Source organism: Argiope bruennichi, chromosome 11 (genome assembly GCF_947563725.1).
Source record: "Argiope bruennichi chromosome 11, qqArgBrue1.1, whole genome shotgun sequence".
NCBI classification, from domain to species: Eukaryota; Metazoa; Arthropoda; class Arachnida; order Araneae; family Araneidae; genus Argiope; species Argiope bruennichi.
Window position 1 is genome coordinate 9,684,738 of NC_079161.1, and position 22,341 is coordinate 9,707,078.

The window sequence follows — 22,341 nt, forward strand, 5'->3', positions numbered from 1 at the left end:
TGATGCTTTTCAAATCTTTTGTACTGTTAACCTTCAAGAACTAATAACTAATTTAGATATTTTTAAAATTTACTGAACATTCAATATCATTATAATATTTTATTTATGATGTATTTATATAAATTCAACTATAATATAGCAAAGTGTGCACTAAAAGAAAACAAATTTAAAGCAAAACATAATCTATTAGATTTGCAGATGGATGTTTTATTCTTATAGCTTATAACAATAGAGATGATGATCAACTAATTGTTATAAGAAAGATGATATCACTTCTCAGTTTATATCACTTAAAAGGACAAACAGATGGAACTTTAAGACACACACCCATACACTATACATTGAGCCTACTTACTTAATTATATTGATTGTAACTTATATTTATCATGAACAGAAAAAGTGGAAAGAATACTGTTGAATTCAATGCCAAAATTAAAAGAAGTTAAGATTGTAACAAATATTTAACACACTGTAGATATTCAACTAACAGGGTTGCCACACAAATCTGGAAAAAAATTTCCTTGTTTTCCCTGTATGTATATTCAAGATACAAGAAAATGCACAAATGTGCTAGTTATAATGGAATATGGTTTTAAGAAGTGGAAATGGCAAAGAAAGAAGGCAATAATTTCATATTATTCTAAATAATAGCATATTGAAAGAAGGTTTATATTTATATACAAAAAAAAATATATTATTTGGAATTTAGCTAGACAAAATTTAAATATTAGAAGAGGGGGGAGAGATATTACCTCTTATACCCTTTAATTGTAAGTTGCACAAAATTAAAGACTTAGATGAAATAAAACACAAAACACTTTTGTTACCATGATACAAATCCTTTAATGATCACTAAACAAAAAAAAATATTACAAAGCAAGATTTTTTTTTATTTATTTATTTATTCAATTTTGCCAATTCAAGTATTTGGGCATCAATTTCTGCAACTTCTGCAGATTTTTCTGCCATTAGTTCCATGAAGCTAATGGACTGAATCCATAACAAATAAAGTATAAAATTTCTGTAGTCCCTAACGTACATTTTTTAGCTATTTCATTTTCAGTGAACATATGTGAAAATATTTCCTACATATCATTGAATGAATAGGACGAAAATGACACAACAAGTTTTAATTCCCATAAAAATTCAGCTTTAAATTATTGTTCATGAACTAAAAAGTTCGAAATCGATTTATTTTCAGACATTAAATCTGACATTATCGGATTTGACATGTCATTCATTTTAGACACTATGTCCAACATCAATGATAATTCTTTTGAACTGGCACACAGTCTAGTATGTTTTCCTCTTTTAGCATGACTAGTAAATGCCTGTTCTCCCATATTACTTAATCTTATTATTATCTTACAAAGAGAGCAGTACACAACAAATTGATTTTGTGGAATTTCTCTATTGATTTTTTTTTTATCCATTCAACTCGTATTACATATGAATTTTGAAAAGATCATTGGTTTAAAAGTATTCTCTAATCTACATAGAATAAGCTCAGTTTCTCAAATAATAATAAAAAAAAACATTCAATAAACTCAAGTATGATAGATTAAACATCACTGCATTGCTTCCGCAGATTGAATTCTGGTTAATCCTGCCAGAGAAATTCCATTCTATTCTTTAGCGAAGTTACAAAAATCATGTGCAAGCCCATTAGCTCCAATTTGGGAATCTCATGAAAAAAGAATAACTGTCTCATAAATTTATCTATACAGAAAAATATACAGAATATCAATACAGAAAAAAAAAAGAGAGAGAGAGAGAGAGACAAGAGAGAAAATTGGTGACTTTTGCATTACACAATTGCAACAGGTATCGTTTCATTTTTTGGAAGCTATGACTACAATCTTTAATCTTGCAATCTTTCAAGATTGGCACTTTTTGATGAGGAAAAAAAATAATTAAAAAGCTTAAAATTCCCTGTTTTTATGAAAATTTACAAATTTTCCTGCATTTTCCCAGGTTTTATTAGACAATTTTTAAATTCTCTATGTTTTCCCAGTGGTATGACAACCCTGACTAAGCATTTTGAAAAAAATGTAATAATTTATATTCTTTCCCTCTTGCCTAAATTCTATTCCAAAATTAATTTATCACTATAAAATAGAAGTTTCTTCTTCAACTTAATAGTTCCGTTATTTTTTATATCACCTTATTTTTTCATATGTGTAATTTATACAACTGTTTAATGAAAGCATTTCTAATTTAAAATGTTGAAACTAAATAGAACAAAATTAAAAATAAATTTCTAATTCTAAAATATTTTGAATTTACTTGGATTTTAAATACATTGGAAATTGGCTAATCCCCCCCCTACCCCAGCCCTTTAAATTTCATATTTAAAACAGCCTGGACATCTGTAAATAGAATTTGGTTGAATTGAAGACAAAACTAAAAATTTTAAAAAGCTTTTACTTCTAAATTATTTTTGTTACTTAAATAAACCTGTAAATTGTGTTCTCAATGATTAGAAAAAAAATTTTTAAAGGCCCTACAATCAGTTAAGGATTTTACTTTATATTTTCCATTAAATAAAAACCAATAAACAATTCTCAATATTTAAAAAAACTTTAAATGCGTTTAACAAGTTGTACAGTTTATTCAAAGCTTTATTACTCAATCTTTTATTCAAAATGTGGTATATTGTTTGCTCAGAATTATTATTCACTTATATAATAAAATTATTTTAAATTTTTAAAATTTTTAATCTTAATTACTATTTTTTTATCAAAATTATCATTTATTAATTATATATAACTTATTACAACTGTAAAATGTTAAATGATAATTTTGATTGTCGTTTCTAACTTAAAAATTATTGTTATTTCCATTGCACTCATTTGGTAAACCCAGTTTTTCCTTAATTCTAACATTTGGATATATTTTTATAGAATAATAGAAGAGAATTTTCATTATGGTTCTACCAAATTCAAACAACGTTATATATGCATTTGCTTAATTGTGTGATTTTTTTAAAAATAAAACAGCCTTGTAAATTAAAGTTCCCTCTCCTTTGTTCAAACACAATAGAATTAAATTGTACAGATCAATTATTTAATTCAGAGTCAAGTGAAATTAAATCAGATATATAACTTTTACTTACTGCTGTTCAATATGTCAGCAGGAGGTGATTCAATGTAGGCTGTGTTTAAATCGTCGAAGCTGTCATCAAGTCCTGAAAAATGTTTTCCACACTGAAGAACGCTTTCCTCTTGCAATAAGTAAAAATAATTTTCCTTTAGAAAACTGGGCACACAGTCAACCATTTTAGACTCCGAAGCTGAATCAATCTGCTTATATTTGGCTTCCCACTTATCTTCATAGCCTTCCAAATCTTCAACTACATGTTCTAGACAAAAACATCATAACATATTACAAACAATATTATTTTTAAAACTGATTAAAAAATAAGATAATGCACGATCTAGCCTTACAAAAATATTAATTCAATATGAATGAACCAGTTACTTTCAAATACAACAGCCAAAAATTCATTACTTAAAACTTTTTTTCCCTTGTAATTAATCCAAAAAAAAAATAAATCATCAGTAGCAATTTCATGAAAATTAAGAAGCTTCAATGCAGCTGAAAACAACTGCCAGTTTTAAAGTTCAAGTACTCAAATGTATATGGGAGTCGGGAGTCAAATGTATATGGGTATTCAAAAATAGTTGATATTATCAAATTACTAATTAACTAACAACTTCAATTTAATATGAAAAAACCAAGGCTTAGTAAGAATTGACAACATTAGATACATTTCTCATCCCTTATCTATAAGCACTGAAAAATACCAAATCCAAGTGTCAATAAAGATTCAAGAAATAAATAATTTATGATCACATAAGTTTCCAGTTCCCAACCCTTCCATCTTTTTATGAAGAATTTGCTTTTTTCTGCAAATTAATTTCAAAATTACCTATTTAAAATTACCTATTAAAAATACATTCAAAGCATCAAAAACCCATTAAGTAATTTTTTTTTAAATAGTAAAAATTCTATTTTTACCTAGTTCACATTCTAGATAAAAAATAATTACAAAAACTATCAGAATCTTTATTTTTATTTATTTCAAGAAACTTTAAATGCAAGACATTTAAAGAGTTATTTTGTAGTTATAGAATAATGTATTTAAAAGTAAGAAACATATAATAATTATACTTTACATTTGATTTGTGTAAGCAATTCTAGAAAAAAATATAATTTAAAATTAAACAGTTTTTATGAAAATACAATAATTTAATTTTTAATAATGGGTCTTGCCAATAGGAGTAAAGTGAACTGAAATTTTTTAATAGCCATTGATTTTTTTTAAATACAACAATTTTTATAAAAAATTATGCCATCTAAAAGGGAAAATTTTTATCCTATTTTGAATATAAAGAGAATTACTTCTGGTAAAACAAAAATTTTTAACAAGAAACTCATGAAATCAAAATTTATGAATTACATAATGAAACAATCAACGTATGGTAGGGATGAGTTAAATAATTAAATTAAATAAATCAGTTGTATCTAAAAAAGCTTTTTTTGTTTGTTTTTAGAAACTACTGTGAGAAAACTATTGGTGATTTACTTTTAGTGCCATATATTTATTATTAAATTACTATTTACTTGATTAAGTAACATACCTTTAGGATTTTTCTGTTTGAAAATATTCTGAACAACATCTTCCATGGCTACCTGCTTCTCAGCATGATGCAGTTTGTCTGGCAAATAACAAGGCACTTTTCCCTTCATTAGACAAGTGGGAGGGAAAAAGAGAAATGTAATCAATAGAACTCCCTTATATTACTCTGAAGAAATAATATAAAAGTTACCTTATATGACTCTTTAATTACTCTGGAGATCATTGAAGGAGAATGCGTAGCAAAGAGAGGGATATGAATGGCATGATGGCCAAACAAGTAATCTCCAAACAGAGTCAAACAAGGCCAAATAGAAAGCAGGATGATTAAAACACTGTATTTCCAAGAATAATTACTTCTTACATAATTTTTTTAATTTAACTATGCTGGCTATAAAAACTAACACTCAGTTGTTAACACATTGATGGATAGTAATGCCTTCAGGCATCAAGTTCATGAAAATGATACAACAGTATGCTTGTGGGCATCGTATTTACATACGATCAGTCAGGTAGTGCACCGTTGCGATGCGCTTACATGTTACAACATGTTTTCGAGCTCAATTGTTTTACTAAAAGGTAAATAGTGTTTGTTTTATGTATGTATATATATATATATATATATATATATATTGTTTTATTTGGTACAAAAACACATTATTTTATTGCTTAGAATTTTTGTTGAATATCAAATAAGTGAAATTATTTTGTCTAATATATATTTTGAACATAATTTTGTTGCATTCTATTCAATACCCACTTTTTGCAGATTCTTAGGAAAATGAAGCGATTCTTAGGAAAATGAACAAAAATGGATTCAAGACCTATTTGATGCAACATCTACGCCTATATGTGTAGTATCATATCATAACATATAAACATAAACTGTGACAGAACACTTTAAGATGTAAACGACTTAATCCGTTCTGTCATATCACATAATTTTATAATCATGCATTGTGATGCTATACCTATAGGTAATGTATGAAATTTAGTAGTGTCTCAGCAGACCCTGCCACCGAGGTTGTACTGTCCATCAGTGTTAATATTACTAATAGTATCAGCTATTTTTGAAGGCCAGTTTTATGTCCAAAATTTTTATATTTAAAATAACTGATAAAGTTTCAAAGCCAGTCCCTAGTTAGTACCACAGCACCAATTTTTATTTCCTATAAAAGTGAATGACATTTGGATACATCCAGGGTGTATATTGAGAAATTGCTGCAAAAATTAAATACTTCTTAAGCACCTTAACATATGCATGCATACATAAGTTTGCTCATTCTCTAAGAATAGTATGTTTTCTGTTTTATAGTAATGCTTAAATTTTATTGACAAGATTAATTTCAAATGTATAGATTTTAAATTATAATATTTATTCTATATTTCAATAATGTCTTCTACTGTAAAACAGAGTGTGCCTTTCTTGTTCTGATAAAAAAAATCAATCAATACCAAAGAAATTAAGTAACTTTTACAAGATTAGCAATAAAAATCTGATATTTTTAAATCTCTTAAAATTAATTAATTACCAGTTAATTTGGATGGATAAAACATTTCTGAAAATGTCAGCACTGATGTAAAAGCATAACAGGATCCCAAATTTTGTATTAAGATTTTTACATATACAGCAACAGATAAGATTTGAGAGAGCTGAGAAGGAAAGTATAAATTTCAATTTCCTCCAGTGTTTACTTACTATATTTGGAAATACAGAATAAAATTAAGAGCTAAAGCATTTTAGAATGGCAAAACCACCACGAAATTGACAGTAGAGCAATACTATTCTAATTGAGCTTTTTAAAATCAAATTTTTTAACAGAAAAGAAAAACAATTTTAAAAAATGGCCAGATTATAAAAGTTATCTAATACTTCTTACTTCTGAAGTTTAATAAAAGGTTCTTTCAAACATTTCATAATTTGAAAATTTAATAAAAACTTGAGTTTTAACCTATATGCAAAAGTAAATTAAATGTTCTTACTTTAGTTTAAGAAAAATCACAGAAAAACGAAATTATATATTTCATGAAGAAATGAAAATGACTTAAGTCAGTTAAAAAGTAAACAAGCCATTTTTTGCAAAAACTGCATTTTTTAATTCAATAGCCTTAATGTTTGATCAGTTTTCTTTAAAAACTACTTTTATTTTTGTTTCCAAGTTAATTTTTTGGAAAATTGCCCAGATTTTTATATTTTCACATAGGTATTTTAAGGCTATTTTTACGAATTCTAATCTTTAGCAGAATTTTCTTGCAAACAAACTTACAAATTAAAATCTAATGCATATTTTTTCTTCAAATTTGTTACAATACTTTTTCAATATGTTCTGTAGTTTCTGAATTAGTGAATAAGTAATCACTCATTTAGAAATATTTTACAAAATTTTAATGTTTTCCCATTTGAATCCTAAAAATTGAAAATTTGATGTTATTTATTAGTCAAAACCCAATATTTATAGAATGTAAAGAAATAGTACGTCTTTTTTAGTTCAGAAAACTAGGTAATATATTTCTTAAACTATATGCAAAATTTTAAGTAAATCATCTGATAAATCTCTAAGCTAAAGGATTTTTGTGTTATGCTTCTTTTAGCCAAAAAGAAAAAGAAACCTCTTTTTTCATTTTTTTTTAACATTGGTCAATTAATTGGCATATTTTGCTATTTTTATTTCATGTGATACCTAGATATTTAATCAATCGTTGACTGAACCATTATTCTTCCATTTTCAACAGATGTAGCAAGATAAAATTTAAACCACATAATCTCAACAACAGGATCAATGTCACTAATTTTTCTGACAATTTATCACTTTGCAAGAAAGTTTTATCATAAATTATTTCATAATCAATACAAAATATCTTGTTTATAAAGTACTATTTTATATTATAATAAAAAATAATAAATTAAATTTGTATCTTTTGTTAGAATTGCAATTTTCCAACATTTATTTATAATTAAAATGTTTAAGTAAAATTATAAATGTTTGCATACCATAGGTTCAGATACATTTCTTGCCATTTCTCGTCTATTAATCTTTTCTGCATTTTCAATTTCTTTCAAAATTGCATCATGTTCCTTAAACAGAAGAAATTTTGCCAACTTATTTCAGAGTAATAACTAATACAAGAAAGAACACTGTTAATAATATTTCTAATATAATAAAAGCAGTCAGTGCTTTGTTTTCATATCACATTTTTAAATTTATATATATATGTAGATCAGGAAAGCTATAAATAAAAATTAAACTTATCTTGTATCTATATGAAGTACTTTTACAATTTAATGAGTTTAACTGATTTTTTATAAAGGAACCAAATATAAAAAAAGAATGAAAATAACATAGAAAGTATACTTTCTAGTTTTCACTAAGAAATAACACTTGATGAAATAAGTAACCTTTTTTTCATTCCAAAAACACAGATATTATAAAGAAATCTTTAAAACATAACATTAAATAATTTTCTGTTGAATAACAAAGCAAAATAACTTTAAAAAATTCAATCTATTTATATGCAATTTTGAAGGTAAATGAAAGCTGATATTTTATTTTTGATCCATTCATAAACAGGCATTTAATCCTTTTTTCAAAAACAAGCATCTAAAATACTCAATATTATTATTATAAATCAAATCATTGTTGTTGCAAAAGAAATTATTCTCATTTTAGAAACAACTAAGATGGCACAAGACATTTAAATTATCACAAATCATGTATACATTTTAACTCATTAACTTTATCTGCATTTATGCCTTTATGATGCTTAAATTATACAGTTTTTTTAAATGTAATAACAAGATGTGTTTTCACTTAGATAATTAATAAATTTTGAGAAAATTTACCTGTTTTTGACGATTTTTTTTTAAAGCTTCATTGAATCGTTTCTTTGCTTTCTTATCCCATTCTTCTTGCATTTTTCGTCTTTCTGCAAGATACTCTTCGTCGATATTTTCTTTATCTTCCAAGTTCTCAATATTCTCCTGTAATAAATATAACATGTTATGATTTGTTTTATTTTTAATGTGCTTATTTTCTTAAAACAATTAAATTAAGTGTGAAAATGAAATTTTGAAACATAAAAAAAATAAACAAAACACAATAAAAACATTTTAACGGACATCACACCTAGAATTTAGATACAATTTTTATGACATATATTTTTTTCTGTACTCTGTCTATTTATGTTTTATAACTCATTACTGGTAAATATGTTAACCTTAATTTAAGTAAAAAAATCTCCTTTCAGTTTTTAATGATGTTAGCAATATATATATATATATATATATATTCACTTAAGAAACTATTTCAAACCTTTCATGCATGTTACTATATAAAGTTATAAATATCTGAATATTTGAAAAAAAACTCAGAAACTACTATATATATATATATATGTATATATAGTAGAGTTTTCAATTAATGTGTTTATATGATGGTGTATAAGATATCACTTATTTTATATATACAAGATATTTACAAAAATACCTTTCTTTCAAAAAAATAAAATATTACATGAATTTTGACTATGACAAGTGATACTCTATAAATTACTCTAAAATGAAAGGAAACTTAATCATACACTTACCTCTGAGATCTCTTCCAATGGGGATATGTTTGAAGCTAAATTTTCACTCACCAATTCAGAATCCTTTTTTGCTAAAATCAAAAATTCAAAGCTTTAAAAAAAAAATTCTTTTTTATGTTATTAAAAAAAAAAAGTGGAACAATGCATAAAACAACCTAAAAATTGCTCAAACTTAAACCTAGTGAAATTTATGTAAAAACTAATTCATTCTCAAGAATATGATATATTTATCAATTTGCATTATATTTATAGAATCAATAATTCTAAAGTTTAAAAAGGTTTATGAAAGAAAAAAATTTTTAATTACTTATTATGCCTTTTTAAAAACTTCAAAGGTTTCAAATGCATTCTTTTTTTAATTGATTTATTATTTTTTTACAGAGAATGACTAGAACAGCCATTTACTGCCTCACATCTACAATCAACTGCGATACATATTCCCAATTTATCAAGAACGAATATGTCCATTGTCATTATATTTACATGATGCATTTATGGTAATGATAGTAATTAACAAGCTTATTTATTAAGAATTAAGGACGTTTCTGCAGCACATTTATAGTGTTTAAGGGAGGCACTAATTTTTGAGAATTCACTCTACAATGAAAATACACAACTATATAGTGTTTAAGAAACACTAAATTTGAGTTATTAATTCTTTTATAACTAATGGTTAGTGTCTATAATTATAGTCACTAAATATCAAAAATGATTGTAGCATGAATACAGATTATCAAAGGAAATGCTAACTTCTCAGTCATTGTGCAATGTGGTGACTGCATAGTCACTAGTTATAACAAAATAAAGACAAAAACTATTAATGACAGAGTATTCAGTGTACTAAGGATGAGATAAATGCATACCCTCCAACATTGGTTACACAGTCATCACTCTTATATAGTTCATATAACAAGTATTAACAAATTAATGAAGAATAGATATTTCCAAAGAATTTCAGTTAAAACAGTCATCATTACTCAATGTAACATTATAACCGACTCCCATATACATTTTTGTAATGAAAGGCCACTCCAATATCTTTGTATTCATGTAGGAACAAAATTCCTTTTTGTTAAATGATGCTAAAAATTCTTTCACTACCATTAGCACTTCTGTGAGTAAAGATTCGGGAAAATTTTCCACATTTTTTGTACTTTTTTATAGATTTTCACTTTATATTAACTCTGGAGTTTTCACCTACTTTCTATAATAACTACAGAAATTTCGTAGCTGTTGGTAGATGTATAAATAGTGTGTATTGATGTGAAAGTGTTTCCTATGATGTTTAACTCTTTAACATCCAAGCACTTTTCAAGCGGCACTCCCTTTAACATCCAGACTTTCTCAGCGTGTCTTTGGAAGACATGGACTCTTCCAAGCTGAGGGGCAGTTCCCCCCCCCCCCGCACTCTGAAGTAATAAAACTGTCGATGCTTTACCTTGAATAATTGCCTTGCGGTTTTCGACGACGAGAATCATTTTCCATCAGCTGAAGAGTTTTATTCCAATGTATTTACATTTTTTAGTGTGAAGCGTTTCGCTCTCGTATTTGTGGGTTTTTTTTTTTTTTTTTTTACAAAAAATATGAAATTTATTCTATAATTGAGAAAATAGGGGTTTTTTTGCAAGTTTTATGTTATGATTCCAAACCATTTAAATAAAAACTGGCTTTGCTAGCAATTTCAAAACACCTTTTCATCTTATTTTCATTAGGCTTTTATATTTTTTTTTGTCATAATTAAATAATATGTCATATATTAGAATGTATTTTTTTTTTTTTTTACATAGTAATGTAGAACATTCATTGTGCATATATCAATGCAATTAGTACATTTGCAGGGGTGTTTGTGGGACCCCAAAAAATCCCCTGAAACTTTTACGGACTTACTACCGGCATTTTGGAGTTTCGAGAGGGGGGGGAGAGAAATGAAAAATTACAATTATGAAGTATTGAATGACCTAATTATAAAAGTTCAATGAATTACTTTTTTTGCAAAATTAATAACCATAAATTTTCAAACATATAAACTACTACATTTTATGCAAATATTTTAAATTACCTGAATTAATTCTTTTAAAAAAAATTATCTAATTTCTGCTGCTTTTTTTTATTTTCTGATGTTTGTGGGCTTGTCTTTCTTTTGTGGTGAACTTCATAATTGCAGGAAGGTTGACTTTTATTTTCCTCATTTATAGTTGAAGAAATTTCCTCGAGAACAGCACATGCAGAGGTAGAAGCAGTTTGCTTTTCTGCTAATGTAGAAGGTTTTTCAGAGACTTTTATAGGTGACTCATCTGAAATACATGTTTTTAAGTCCTCTTGATATGTTTTCCAACTTCTGTTCATATTCAGTAAGAGATCTTTGTGAATTGGATCAGTCATTGGATTTTTTGAGCCATATTTTTCACATGAGGTTTCTTTAGAAGCCATTAAATCATATTTAATAGTCTGCACTGCATCTAGGGAATCAATCTTAAGAGAGGTTCTATAGTAAGTGACAAGTGTATACATTAAGTTGAATGCACTTTCCACTAATGGGCCATGGAAGCAGCTAAGGCAGGTTTTGACCAATTTAGCCAATGTAGGATACTTATAATCATTTGTGAAATCATTTTTTAAATTAAAAACTTTAGACCAATATTTATCAATTGTACACTTGACTTAATTTCCACTTTCATCAGATGTGTAGAGCATTTCTTTGGTGATATCAATATCACTATGGTATAACCTTATTTCAGCTTCTACTTTTGACTTTTCATTATCACTAAAAATATGGGACATAAAAGATGATAATTTTTCAAAAGCTAATATTGTACTGGTTTTACCTCTTAGCTCTGGATCTAATGCTGTAAAACTAATTAGATATGAATTTTTAAGGGGTAATTTCTGTTTCATATGCTGATATTTCAAAGTGAAATTCTCTTGCGTACATGAATAAAAAAATATTTCAATAAGTGAAACGAAAAATTTACAAGTGCATCAATAAATGAAACGAAAATTTTACACAGCAGAGAAAAAAAAGTTGCGAAGCGATCAATGACAAATAGCTAATACGGTGAAAAATCCCCCTTCTCTACTTATTGGCACCGCGCCAGAAGGGATAAGACCTTTGAACCCAGAGTCACGTTATCGCACATCTGATCGGACGAAGTCTCTCCCTTTTTTTTTCTGCCACGCCTATTTGCCGAAAAGAATCCAGAAGAGAATGTCCGAGAACCGGGGGAATGAGTCATAACTCGCAATAAGGAAAGAACAAAAAAGAAGTTTTTTCCCCCTTTTCACGCATTATCACTGCCTTTGGAGAAAGAAAGGAAAAGTTTTCACCACACACACTGACCTTGCGTTTTCTGCTTTCAAAGCAAACAAAATTACCCAGATCAAAATAAATAATTCATTATTATTCCTACTTCCTTTTGAACAACGATCCCCGGAATTTCCGGGTATCGAAGTTCAAAATCCCCGGAGCACAAACACCCCTGCATTTGTTTACATAGTATAGATGTCAATGCAATTCCTTGATAGACGAGATAATGTTTTAAATCTTCATTGAATACCAAAATAAAAAAACATTCGTTGAATAAACAAAAAAATGTTACTGAACTTTTTGAAAGACATTTCGAAAATAATACGCTTTTTCAACACTTAGCTAAGATTTTTTTTATTGCCTTTAACATTTTTTTTTTTAGTATAAACGGGTATCTTCATTGAAATTTTAAATGTAGAATATTATCTTGCATTTTCGATTGTGATACTAAGAGAAAAGTTTTAAAACTTTAATTAAATTTGTAAAGAAATTTTCACATTTTGTTTCCAAAACCTTACGCATTCTTGCTTTAACATTAAATAATCGAAAAAGAATCTGGAGTAAATATATATTTCAAAAATATCTTTATTTTGCCACTCTTTTTTACTAATCTTTTAAAATATAACTTAAAATGTTTGTCTAACCAAGGGAATATATTACGTCAGACTTTATATATCTCATCTATCGAAACAACTCGATAGATGAGATAACATATTTTTTAAACTTTATTTAATACTGAAATACAAAAATTTATGAAATAAAATTCAGGGGAAAAATTACTCAGCGAAATATATTTTGAAAATATATTCCTTCAGTTTTCAGCCTGAACGTTTTACTAAAACATTCATCACTATTACATTCTTCATTAACTAAACATGAAGATTTAACACATTTATTATTACATTCGTCATAAATATTGCGTTTTTAGTATAAATTGTCATGCCGAGAATCTGCCTTTAAAACGTTATGGGATGTTTTCTATATTATTAAGTCAAGATAAAAATTTGAAAGGAAGTTTCATATTAAATTTCCACAAATTTACGCATGAGGGAATCATTTGCAAATTTTTGATAATAAGTAAATTATATAAAATTTTTTGACTCCTCATCTCCATCTCTCTCATTTATCTGATCCTCATTAGTTTCATCTCCTGCTTCTTTGTTTAGAATAAACGAGAGCTGAGCTAAAGTATTATTTTTTTGGCCAACCATCATCTTCGCTGATAGATCACAGTCATTTTCATCAGAAGCAAGTAAAAGTGCTTTAATTTCTTCTTGAATGTATTCACGATTTCTTTTACTCATAATGAAAAAAAAAATAATAATAAGTGTTTCAATAAAAAAATTACTCTGATAATCCAAAAACCCGATTCACAGTACGTAAAATAAAGAGTAGAAATTCACAACTGAAGAGAAATTTTCAGAATGGCATTTGAAAAAGGAACTCAGTATTTATATAACTTATCTCACTATGTGAAGGGGGAAAATAAAGAATACTCCCAATTTTTTTCTGGTCTTTTATTGCTATTTTGAAAGCGGAAGTTTGTACTTGGCCTCAGAAATTCCACAGTCCTTTGATGACAGAATAAGACGCTTGGAGTGTAAAACTGCTTCCATCTACAGTAACAAGAGTCGCTACCCATTTTGTGAGAAAACTGCGATGTGAATAGGCTGCAGTGACAATGCAATAGTTTGTCTTTATATCATTACAATAATCTTAATACTGAAAAGAGCTTCTGAGGCTTATCCGAAAAATAAACAACGTGTCGGTATCCTTATATATCATTCATCGTTAGCAGAGCACTTCAGTGGAAAATTTCTTTTATAAATGGCCATAAAATCTTTCCAATTTTGAGCTAACACATGAAAATAGAAACTAAAACCCTTTCAAAATACAAAATATACGCCAACAACCTATTTACTGAATCCCTCCTCAACCCCTACCGCCTTAAGGCACAAGGGGAACTACTGTGAAAAAGCCGCGATTGTCGAAGATAACGAGTACCACCTGGAGTGTTTAGTAGAGTAGCCGCTTTTAATACCCATCTCCCCTAAAATGGCTAGCAGCCGCCCCAAACCGCCCCACTTGGATGTTATAGGGTAAATTCTCAAACCGCCCTGCTGGAATCAAGAGGGTTAAACCTACTACAAAGTAAATACTTCAACAGATTTTGAATTAGATTTCACTGTTTTTGTTGTTGTGTTTTTCCATAACTATCTCACTGAACAAGGAAGGGACCTTAGGACATATTCAATGTTTAAATCGCAAATATAATTATCAGTTTTTAAGCACAGAGTTGTAAAATAGCAATTACAGAAATTCAATATAAAGAAAGGATGACCATAGTCATTGATTGTTAATAAAAAACTGTGTATCAAAAATGTATTGATTGATTCATGCAGAAGTAAAAGTATTTTAAAAATGATTTCTGTTAGCAACATTTTTTTTTTTTTTTTCTCAACTAACACAAAACCTACAGCAGTGATGAATTTGATTTCAAGACTTTTTGTAAACTTCTAACACTGTCTATTCATTTTAAATAAACACACACATTTTTTTCTTCTTTTTGCTTAAAATGTTATTTAAAAGAAAAAGTAATCAGTATAGATATTACAATTTAGGATACATGTTAATTTTTGAAGAAATTTTTAAAGGAAAGAAATCTAAATGCATATTTGATTCTTCTCACAATGCTTTAAAGCTTATTAGAAAATCTGTCATATTACATACATGCATAAGAAAGTTGAGAGGAGAATGCTTCTGCTGATTATAGATACTGATACACAGAAGGCAGCAAGTAAAATTTACAGTTTATTTGCCCAAATATGCAAAAGAAATCATTATTCCCAAACCAATTTTTCTTATATATAGAAAGAGAAAGATAACAGAAATGCTAAGCAGAGATGTAAAAATTTTAAATTAATGCAATTTTCTTATAATCCCATTTTCTTATATTCCCATAATCAATCAATTATTATGAACATTATCACTCTTTTTTTTACTGTCAGTATTTAAAAGCATATTCAAGTACCTTGTTCCTTCAACAGCAATTTCACTGAACGAGGCAATGGAGGTGGGCGATTTGCAATCCTTTTTGCCCTTTCTTTTTCAATTTCAAGAGCCTTTACTCTTGCTCTCAATACATCTGCTCTTGTTTGTTGTTTTCTCTTAATTTCAGCTATTTCATTCTGAAGAGCTTGTCTTCCTCGCTCATCTGCTTGGAGCATCTGAAGCTGTTTCTTAACAATAGCTTCATATTCAGCTGCAATCTGAAATAATAAACACTCCTCAATAAGTATTTAGAAGCTAGATTACAAAATTCAAAAAAAGAAAATACTTTCAGATTTTTTTTTTATTTTAATTATTTTCAATTTTTTAACCTTAAGATCTAATATATCTCAAAGCCCATACCAGATGATGCCATTAGCTCAGAATCAAAATTTAACTAATAAGTTCACAATACGTTCTGAAAACATCCATGTTAATAATTGTAATATTATATAATAAATTATAAGAATAGGTGCATAAAATTGTAATTTCGATCCCTTTGCATACCTGGAAGTTGAAAATTAATTGCAAAATTCCATCATCACAGGCATGAAATGAATCAATTTAAATAAAGATATTTAGAAAAAGAAATTTAATATTTAAAAAAAATGTTTTTAAAAATATATTTTCAGAAAGGAATACTAATTCCAACTATTTATTATTTAATTCAAATGAGAAATGAACAAAAGTAATTTTAACATGCAATAAATAGTTTGAAAATCATAAAACCAATGCACAGTTTCATTTCAATCAAAAAAAAAAAAAAAACTGAGAGATGTTTGTAATATTTTAGCGTGGACATTATTTGATGAACAAACAATGACCATTTCGGAAAGATAAATCTTAAGTTAGAAATCACTGAAAATAAAAAGAAAAGCCAAACTAACAACTGGACTTTTTAATTATTTCAAAATGATAAATATTTAAAATCAGAAATGATATTAATAATAGAAAAGGTAATCGAGCAGAGAAATAGAAAATTGCACTTTAAGAGCCAAAAATAAAAGGAATTTATTACAAGCTACTTGCATGACTTCAGAATAATAGGACAAAAGCTCTTGAAGAAATGAACTAGCAAAATTATTTTAGTGAACACCCATCTTTTCAACAGATAAATATATGTATTCCTTTTTTTGTAAAATAAAGAATGTAAATGTTTAACTAATAACAAATAAGTAAAATAATCAACAGCATAAAAAACCCAGTTTTCAACAATAGCTAACTTAGTTTTTTTAAATTCTAAAATATGAAGTTCTAATTTAAGTGATATTTTCCAATTAAATTTTAACTAATATAATATTAATTCAAATTATGTAACTGTAAAAGAATTACTTTATAAAAGAAAAAACTTTTAAAATTGCATCTGGAATAAATGATTTTATATTTTAAAAAAATAAGACATTTAAAAAATTTTGAGCATTCATTTTAAAAAGAAAATTTTATTACCTGCTCCTTTTCTAAATTTCCATCTTGAATTAATCCTTCCTCAATTTCTTTAAAAGTATTTGTATCTTTTTCTCTTATTTTACTCACCTAATAAAACAAAATGCTTACATTAAAATTAATAATAATATAACTGGACATATACATTGAATTTCTAGTATTATATAAAAATTATTACACAAAGGATATAGCAATTGGTGCTATCAAGCCTGATAAATCAGTACAAGTAAAATAAAAATTTAATGTTTAAAAATTAACAAAGAAATAACTTTGGGAAAAAATGCATACTGCTCTAAATAAAATCATAGTATTTATTTAAGGACTTAACAAAGGGGGAAAAAAAAGGATGAATTCATTTGAAGTCATACAGAGAAGTTAAATACTGTTCCACATATGAAAAAGCATAACAATCAAAAGTAAAGATTTTTTTTCTTTTAAATTATGAAATTACAGTTCAACAAATAGCTTCAAAATTTCAAGAAAAGCTTACAATTTCTTTCATAATACAAAACTGGATCAAAATATCATTCGCATATTCACATAAAATCTAGCCACCTTCTTTTGAAAAAATGATAATTATTTAACATCTTAATTCTTCTTCCGACCTTAATATGGGAAAATTAATATATTAGCGATTTACCAGAGAACAATAATAAAAAACAAAGCTATAAGGTTATCTATATAATTTAATATTTTTCTGTAAGTTTTACTTATAATATTTTAGAATATTTCTTCAGTTTAAGTATGAAAAGTCGCAGACTCAGTTAACCTACACGCACACAAGTCCAAAATTTAAACCATACTGAATTTTGAATAAAGGTTTGGTACTTTATATTTCTGAATCAGTCTTTTGCCATTTCAGATCTTCATAAAATATAACAAATTACTATAAATTTTGAAAATAATTTTATTGATAAAGAAAAAATTGCTAATTGAATTTTTCCTTCACAAATATTTAATACGCATTGTAGAGTAAAGGAATAAAAAAAAGATTTTTCAATTTAAAAATAATATTAAAAGGAAGAACATTTAAAAAAAAAAAGATGGAACACTCACGATAATAGTATCTCTAATAATATCATCCATTCTTTTGCTTTCTGGTCCTCTTTGACATGTTTTCCCCTGAAATAATCAGAATATTTATTATCCATTGTGAGACTATTTTTATTTTTTAATAAATACTATACAAGAGTAGAATTCTCTAAGGACCCCAGACAAAAATCTGCCAATTCTTAACAATAAATCTTATCACCAAATAATAACAATGAATGCTGGTACTAATAGAACAACATCTCTTTGATGATTCGGCTTTACTAAGAAAATAAAACTTATCAAACTTGCTAAAGAAATAGTTTTATACAAATTAAGTATAATCAGAGACAGTAAAATTTATTATGATAATAATATATTCATTGGCATTTTTATCAAAATAAGAATATTATTCAAAATTTATTGAAAAATTAAAGACATGAGAATATAACATTGAATCTTCACCAAATTGGGAACTCCTTGTTTCACCAATTTACCAGTGACTGCTAAAAAAATTTCAAATTAGGTTATGATACTGTTTTCAAACCAAAGGGGGAAAAAATGAAGAAGATATTATAAATAAATATTTAAAATGTTAAAATCGGAAGGTGTGTCTGAAATACAGTTGAATTTAATAGAAAGTATTCAGAAATGCAAGTTTTACTCAATACAGACATAATAAAGTTTTTCCAAATTAAAAATCGCCACTTTTGCATTAACCACATGCTATTGGTCAGCTTTTGGCATAACTCCCTTTGGTGAACTTTAATCTAAACCACATAACATTGCCAAACATAGTCAATAAATTAACATAATTCACACACACACACCCACATACATACACACTCTAGCTAATCCCTGGCATGCTGTTAACACACAAATACTTAAAAATCTCTAAATAAACAGATTTTGTTTTGTTTTTCATCGACTATAAAATCATGATTTCATACTATATATGATTTAACAACTGTTACAGTTAATAATAACTCAGCTTTAAATTATACAGAGTGATGAGAACGACAGCATAATTAATAAAAGATGCAAAATATGTATCTGCAATTTTAAAACTATAAAGATAAGCATAATTATTTATATTTGAAGCCAGACAGTATTCAAATGAATCATTTGATATATTTGGTAATATTTTCGCGTTTAACTTTAGTCTGGTAATGCACATACATATACATATACATAAAAATAATAAGAATAAATGTATTATGTAAAAATGCATAATATATTTTTAATTAAAAAAAGTTTTCATAAAAAACAATATTTAGGTATTATAATGACCCGTGCTTATTCTGCAACCTTATAATTCTACCAAAATCATCATGCTCCCGCTGACATAATTAAGGGATCTTGGAGATATATTTTCATTGCTTGATGAATAAATTTATTAAGGATTATAAAACATAAATGTCCAGAATGCTCTTATAGTCTAAAACTTTATTTTTAATTAAAATCAGTTGCATTATGCAACTTTAAAATCGTGTACCTGCCGGGAAAAATTGCAAGCTGTACAAAATGATTTTTTAAATGCCAAAAATAAATTTTTCATAAAAATCTAATGATAATTAAAATTCTAATTACATATTACAAGCTGCTTAAAGGCAAAATTGTTTAAAACATCTATTAAAAATTTGATTTAAAAGAAATAATAATACTCAAGATAAGAATAATCTGTTGTATACATGGAAACAGTCTTTAATAAATAAAAAACTAACTTGAAATCATCATTCAAATCTTCTTTATACTTACAGCAATTGTGAACAAATTTAAGATACAGATTGTGATTTAAGGTACAGATTGCAGCAATTGTGAACAGATTTAAATCTCTTTGTTGTGCTAATGGCATGAATATAATTGAAATCAAATACTAATAATATAAAATTATGTTTTTAATACCAAAACTAAATTAAAAATAAAGCTATATTATTATAGCTAATTATATCAACATAATACAACCAATGATTAAAGGGAATTGCATTTAAATTTGGATCCTCAAGAATGTTTTGCAATGCTTAAACAAATTTAAATCTGTGGTTATAACAAATGCTGTAAGAAATATTTTTCAACAGTTTTATTTACTCATAATATTTTCTGGATTTGGAAAGGTAATATATTCAGAATTCTTGATTATCTGAAGGTGGATTATCCTATAAACAACAGTAAAGTTATTAAAACAAATATTTTTTTTTTGAAAAAAAAAAGCCATAAACTTTTAAATACAGAGTCATTATTTAGTCCTTATTATATCTACAACAACTTTACTACAATCACAGATATTCAATCTCTTTAAAAAATATATATATTATTTTCCAACAAAATATTTCACAAAAGTCCAAAATCTCAAGGTTAACAATATGTAAAAACTTAAGTTATTTGATATATATTAAAGTTTTCACAAATACTAAATTATGTGGTGAGATTTTGTATTGCCTGCAATTCAAATTTAAGTAAAATAGACAAATACTGCAAATTAAATCAGAATAATTACTATATAATAACTAAGAATAACTACTACATAAGGAACTTTCGTCCACAGACAAATAAAATTAGAGTTTCCATTAATCATTTCACAGTGCAAATTAATAACATGGAAAGCATGTCAATTATTTTATGACCCAAATTTAAAAACAAGATTGATCGAACTGACTAGAAGAAACCATAATCTGAAACGTTATTAGGGCAGAATATATCAATCAACAAAATTAGAGAAACTTAAAAGAAATAAACAAAGAAACCCAAGCATTCTTTGAAATTAAACAAATTATTACATACTTCTTTATTTTCCTCATTCTTCTCCGCCATTTCATAAACATCTCATTACCAAAACAAATATTACGTGATTCAGTCAGGAGATTGAAATTTCAAATTTTCGACTTTTTGAATTACGCACATTTACTTCTACTTATACGTTTACTGCAGTTGCAGTTCCTTCTAAGGAAAATAATTTTTAATAGTTCGAAAACATTATGGAGTCTTAAAGAACTTTACAAAATACAATTTTGCCATTTACTCTCCGTTTAGAATCTAATAAATTTTCGTGATACTTTCGCTAAAATTTTTTCTGTACCTTCAAACATGCAAGGTGGACTTTCGTCGATGGAGTCCATCCAGCACATGAATCCCTTCGAAAGAATGCTATAAAAAAGCATTCGAATTTATTAATAATGAAATCAAGTATTACTCTTTTAATTTTTAATGTTAAGAATTTTTTCATATTTTTAAATTTGCTTACTGGTTCTATGTGTTATTTTCTTTATAACCATCAGTTTTTCTGTCAATATTTTTGAGAAAATATGCGGGAAGTTCTAGCAATTTTCTGCATGAACAAATTCTTCTATTTTTCTCTTAATCACACCCATCTTGGAGAACAGGAGTTGTATTTTCCCATGTATAAGTAGGGATGACGAATATTTTCAGAGCGGTTATTACGTAACCAATATCAAAAAGTCACAAATACAAGTGATCAATATTTTTCAAAGAGGGGTGTGATTCAAATCATTCATACGATCTTACTGATGATATTTCGATTACAAGTTTTGGATCACGATAGAAATAACAATTTGCCGGAGCGGTGACGATACGATCTGTCCAATGGAAGCTCTCGAAAGAAATCTGTGATTGGATTGAAAAGTGAACGGACCGGTTATTGGAATTATCGTATCGTATCACTGAATTGCATATAACTGAAATTTATCGCAGCGGTGATTTCACCGGAAAGTGCGAGACTTCACTGGAAAGTGCGAAGTCACCGCTCCACTTTACGGGAGTGACCGATATTTGTATTTGATGATGCACTATTCCATACAGATCATTTTTTATTGCTCGTGACATGATTGACTTTGATTACATGTACTCTGTTTACTGCTGGCGCCATCTATTGGTAGAATATAGGACTAAAGTAAACATTTTAAAGAAATGACATATAATTTTAACTCATCTTTTCCAGAAATTGGTTCACTCTAATAAATAAATTAAATGAATAGTTTTGAGAAAAAAAATAAAATTTAAGAAGTAAGCTGAAACAGATAAATTCATTCATTCACACGTTAATTAAATTAGTAAATTAAGTATTAATTACAATTAATAAATTTCATATTTAATATTAAGTAATAATTTTTAATTAATAATATGATTGAAATAACAGATATTTGGAACGCATATTTAAAAATAACAATAGCAATATTATTTGTTATTCAAAAAATAGTGGATTATGCATCTCTGTGTATAAGGGGCCCACTAACAATCTGGCTAACCCGCCAATAGTGTATAATCTGATGACACCTTC

The 22,341-nt window shown here is 27.0% G+C and overlaps 1 protein-coding gene across 1 annotated transcript in view; it reads right to left on the reverse strand.

The window, feature by feature from the left end:
- Positions 1 to 21,077, reverse strand: part of LOC129956855 (uncharacterized) — a 40,708-nt gene extending 19,631 nt beyond the window's left edge. The window contains exons 1-9 of the mRNA XM_056068811.1: positions 20,829 to 21,077; positions 18,075 to 18,140; positions 17,022 to 17,108; positions 15,559 to 15,796; positions 9,224 to 9,294; positions 8,481 to 8,618; positions 7,632 to 7,715; positions 4,644 to 4,746; positions 3,116 to 3,361 (exon numbers count right to left, since the gene is read on the reverse strand). Coding sequence (XP_055924786.1) covers positions 3,116 to 3,361; positions 4,644 to 4,746; positions 7,632 to 7,715; positions 8,481 to 8,618; positions 9,224 to 9,294; positions 15,559 to 15,796; positions 17,022 to 17,108; positions 18,075 to 18,140; positions 20,829 to 20,858 — 1,063 coding nt within the window. The 5' untranslated portion in view covers positions 20,859 to 21,077. The remainder of the gene's footprint in view (positions 1 to 3,115; positions 3,362 to 4,643; positions 4,747 to 7,631; positions 7,716 to 8,480; positions 8,619 to 9,223; positions 9,295 to 15,558; positions 15,797 to 17,021; positions 17,109 to 18,074; positions 18,141 to 20,828) is intronic.
- Between the last annotated feature and the right edge of the window lie 1,264 nt (positions 21,078 to 22,341).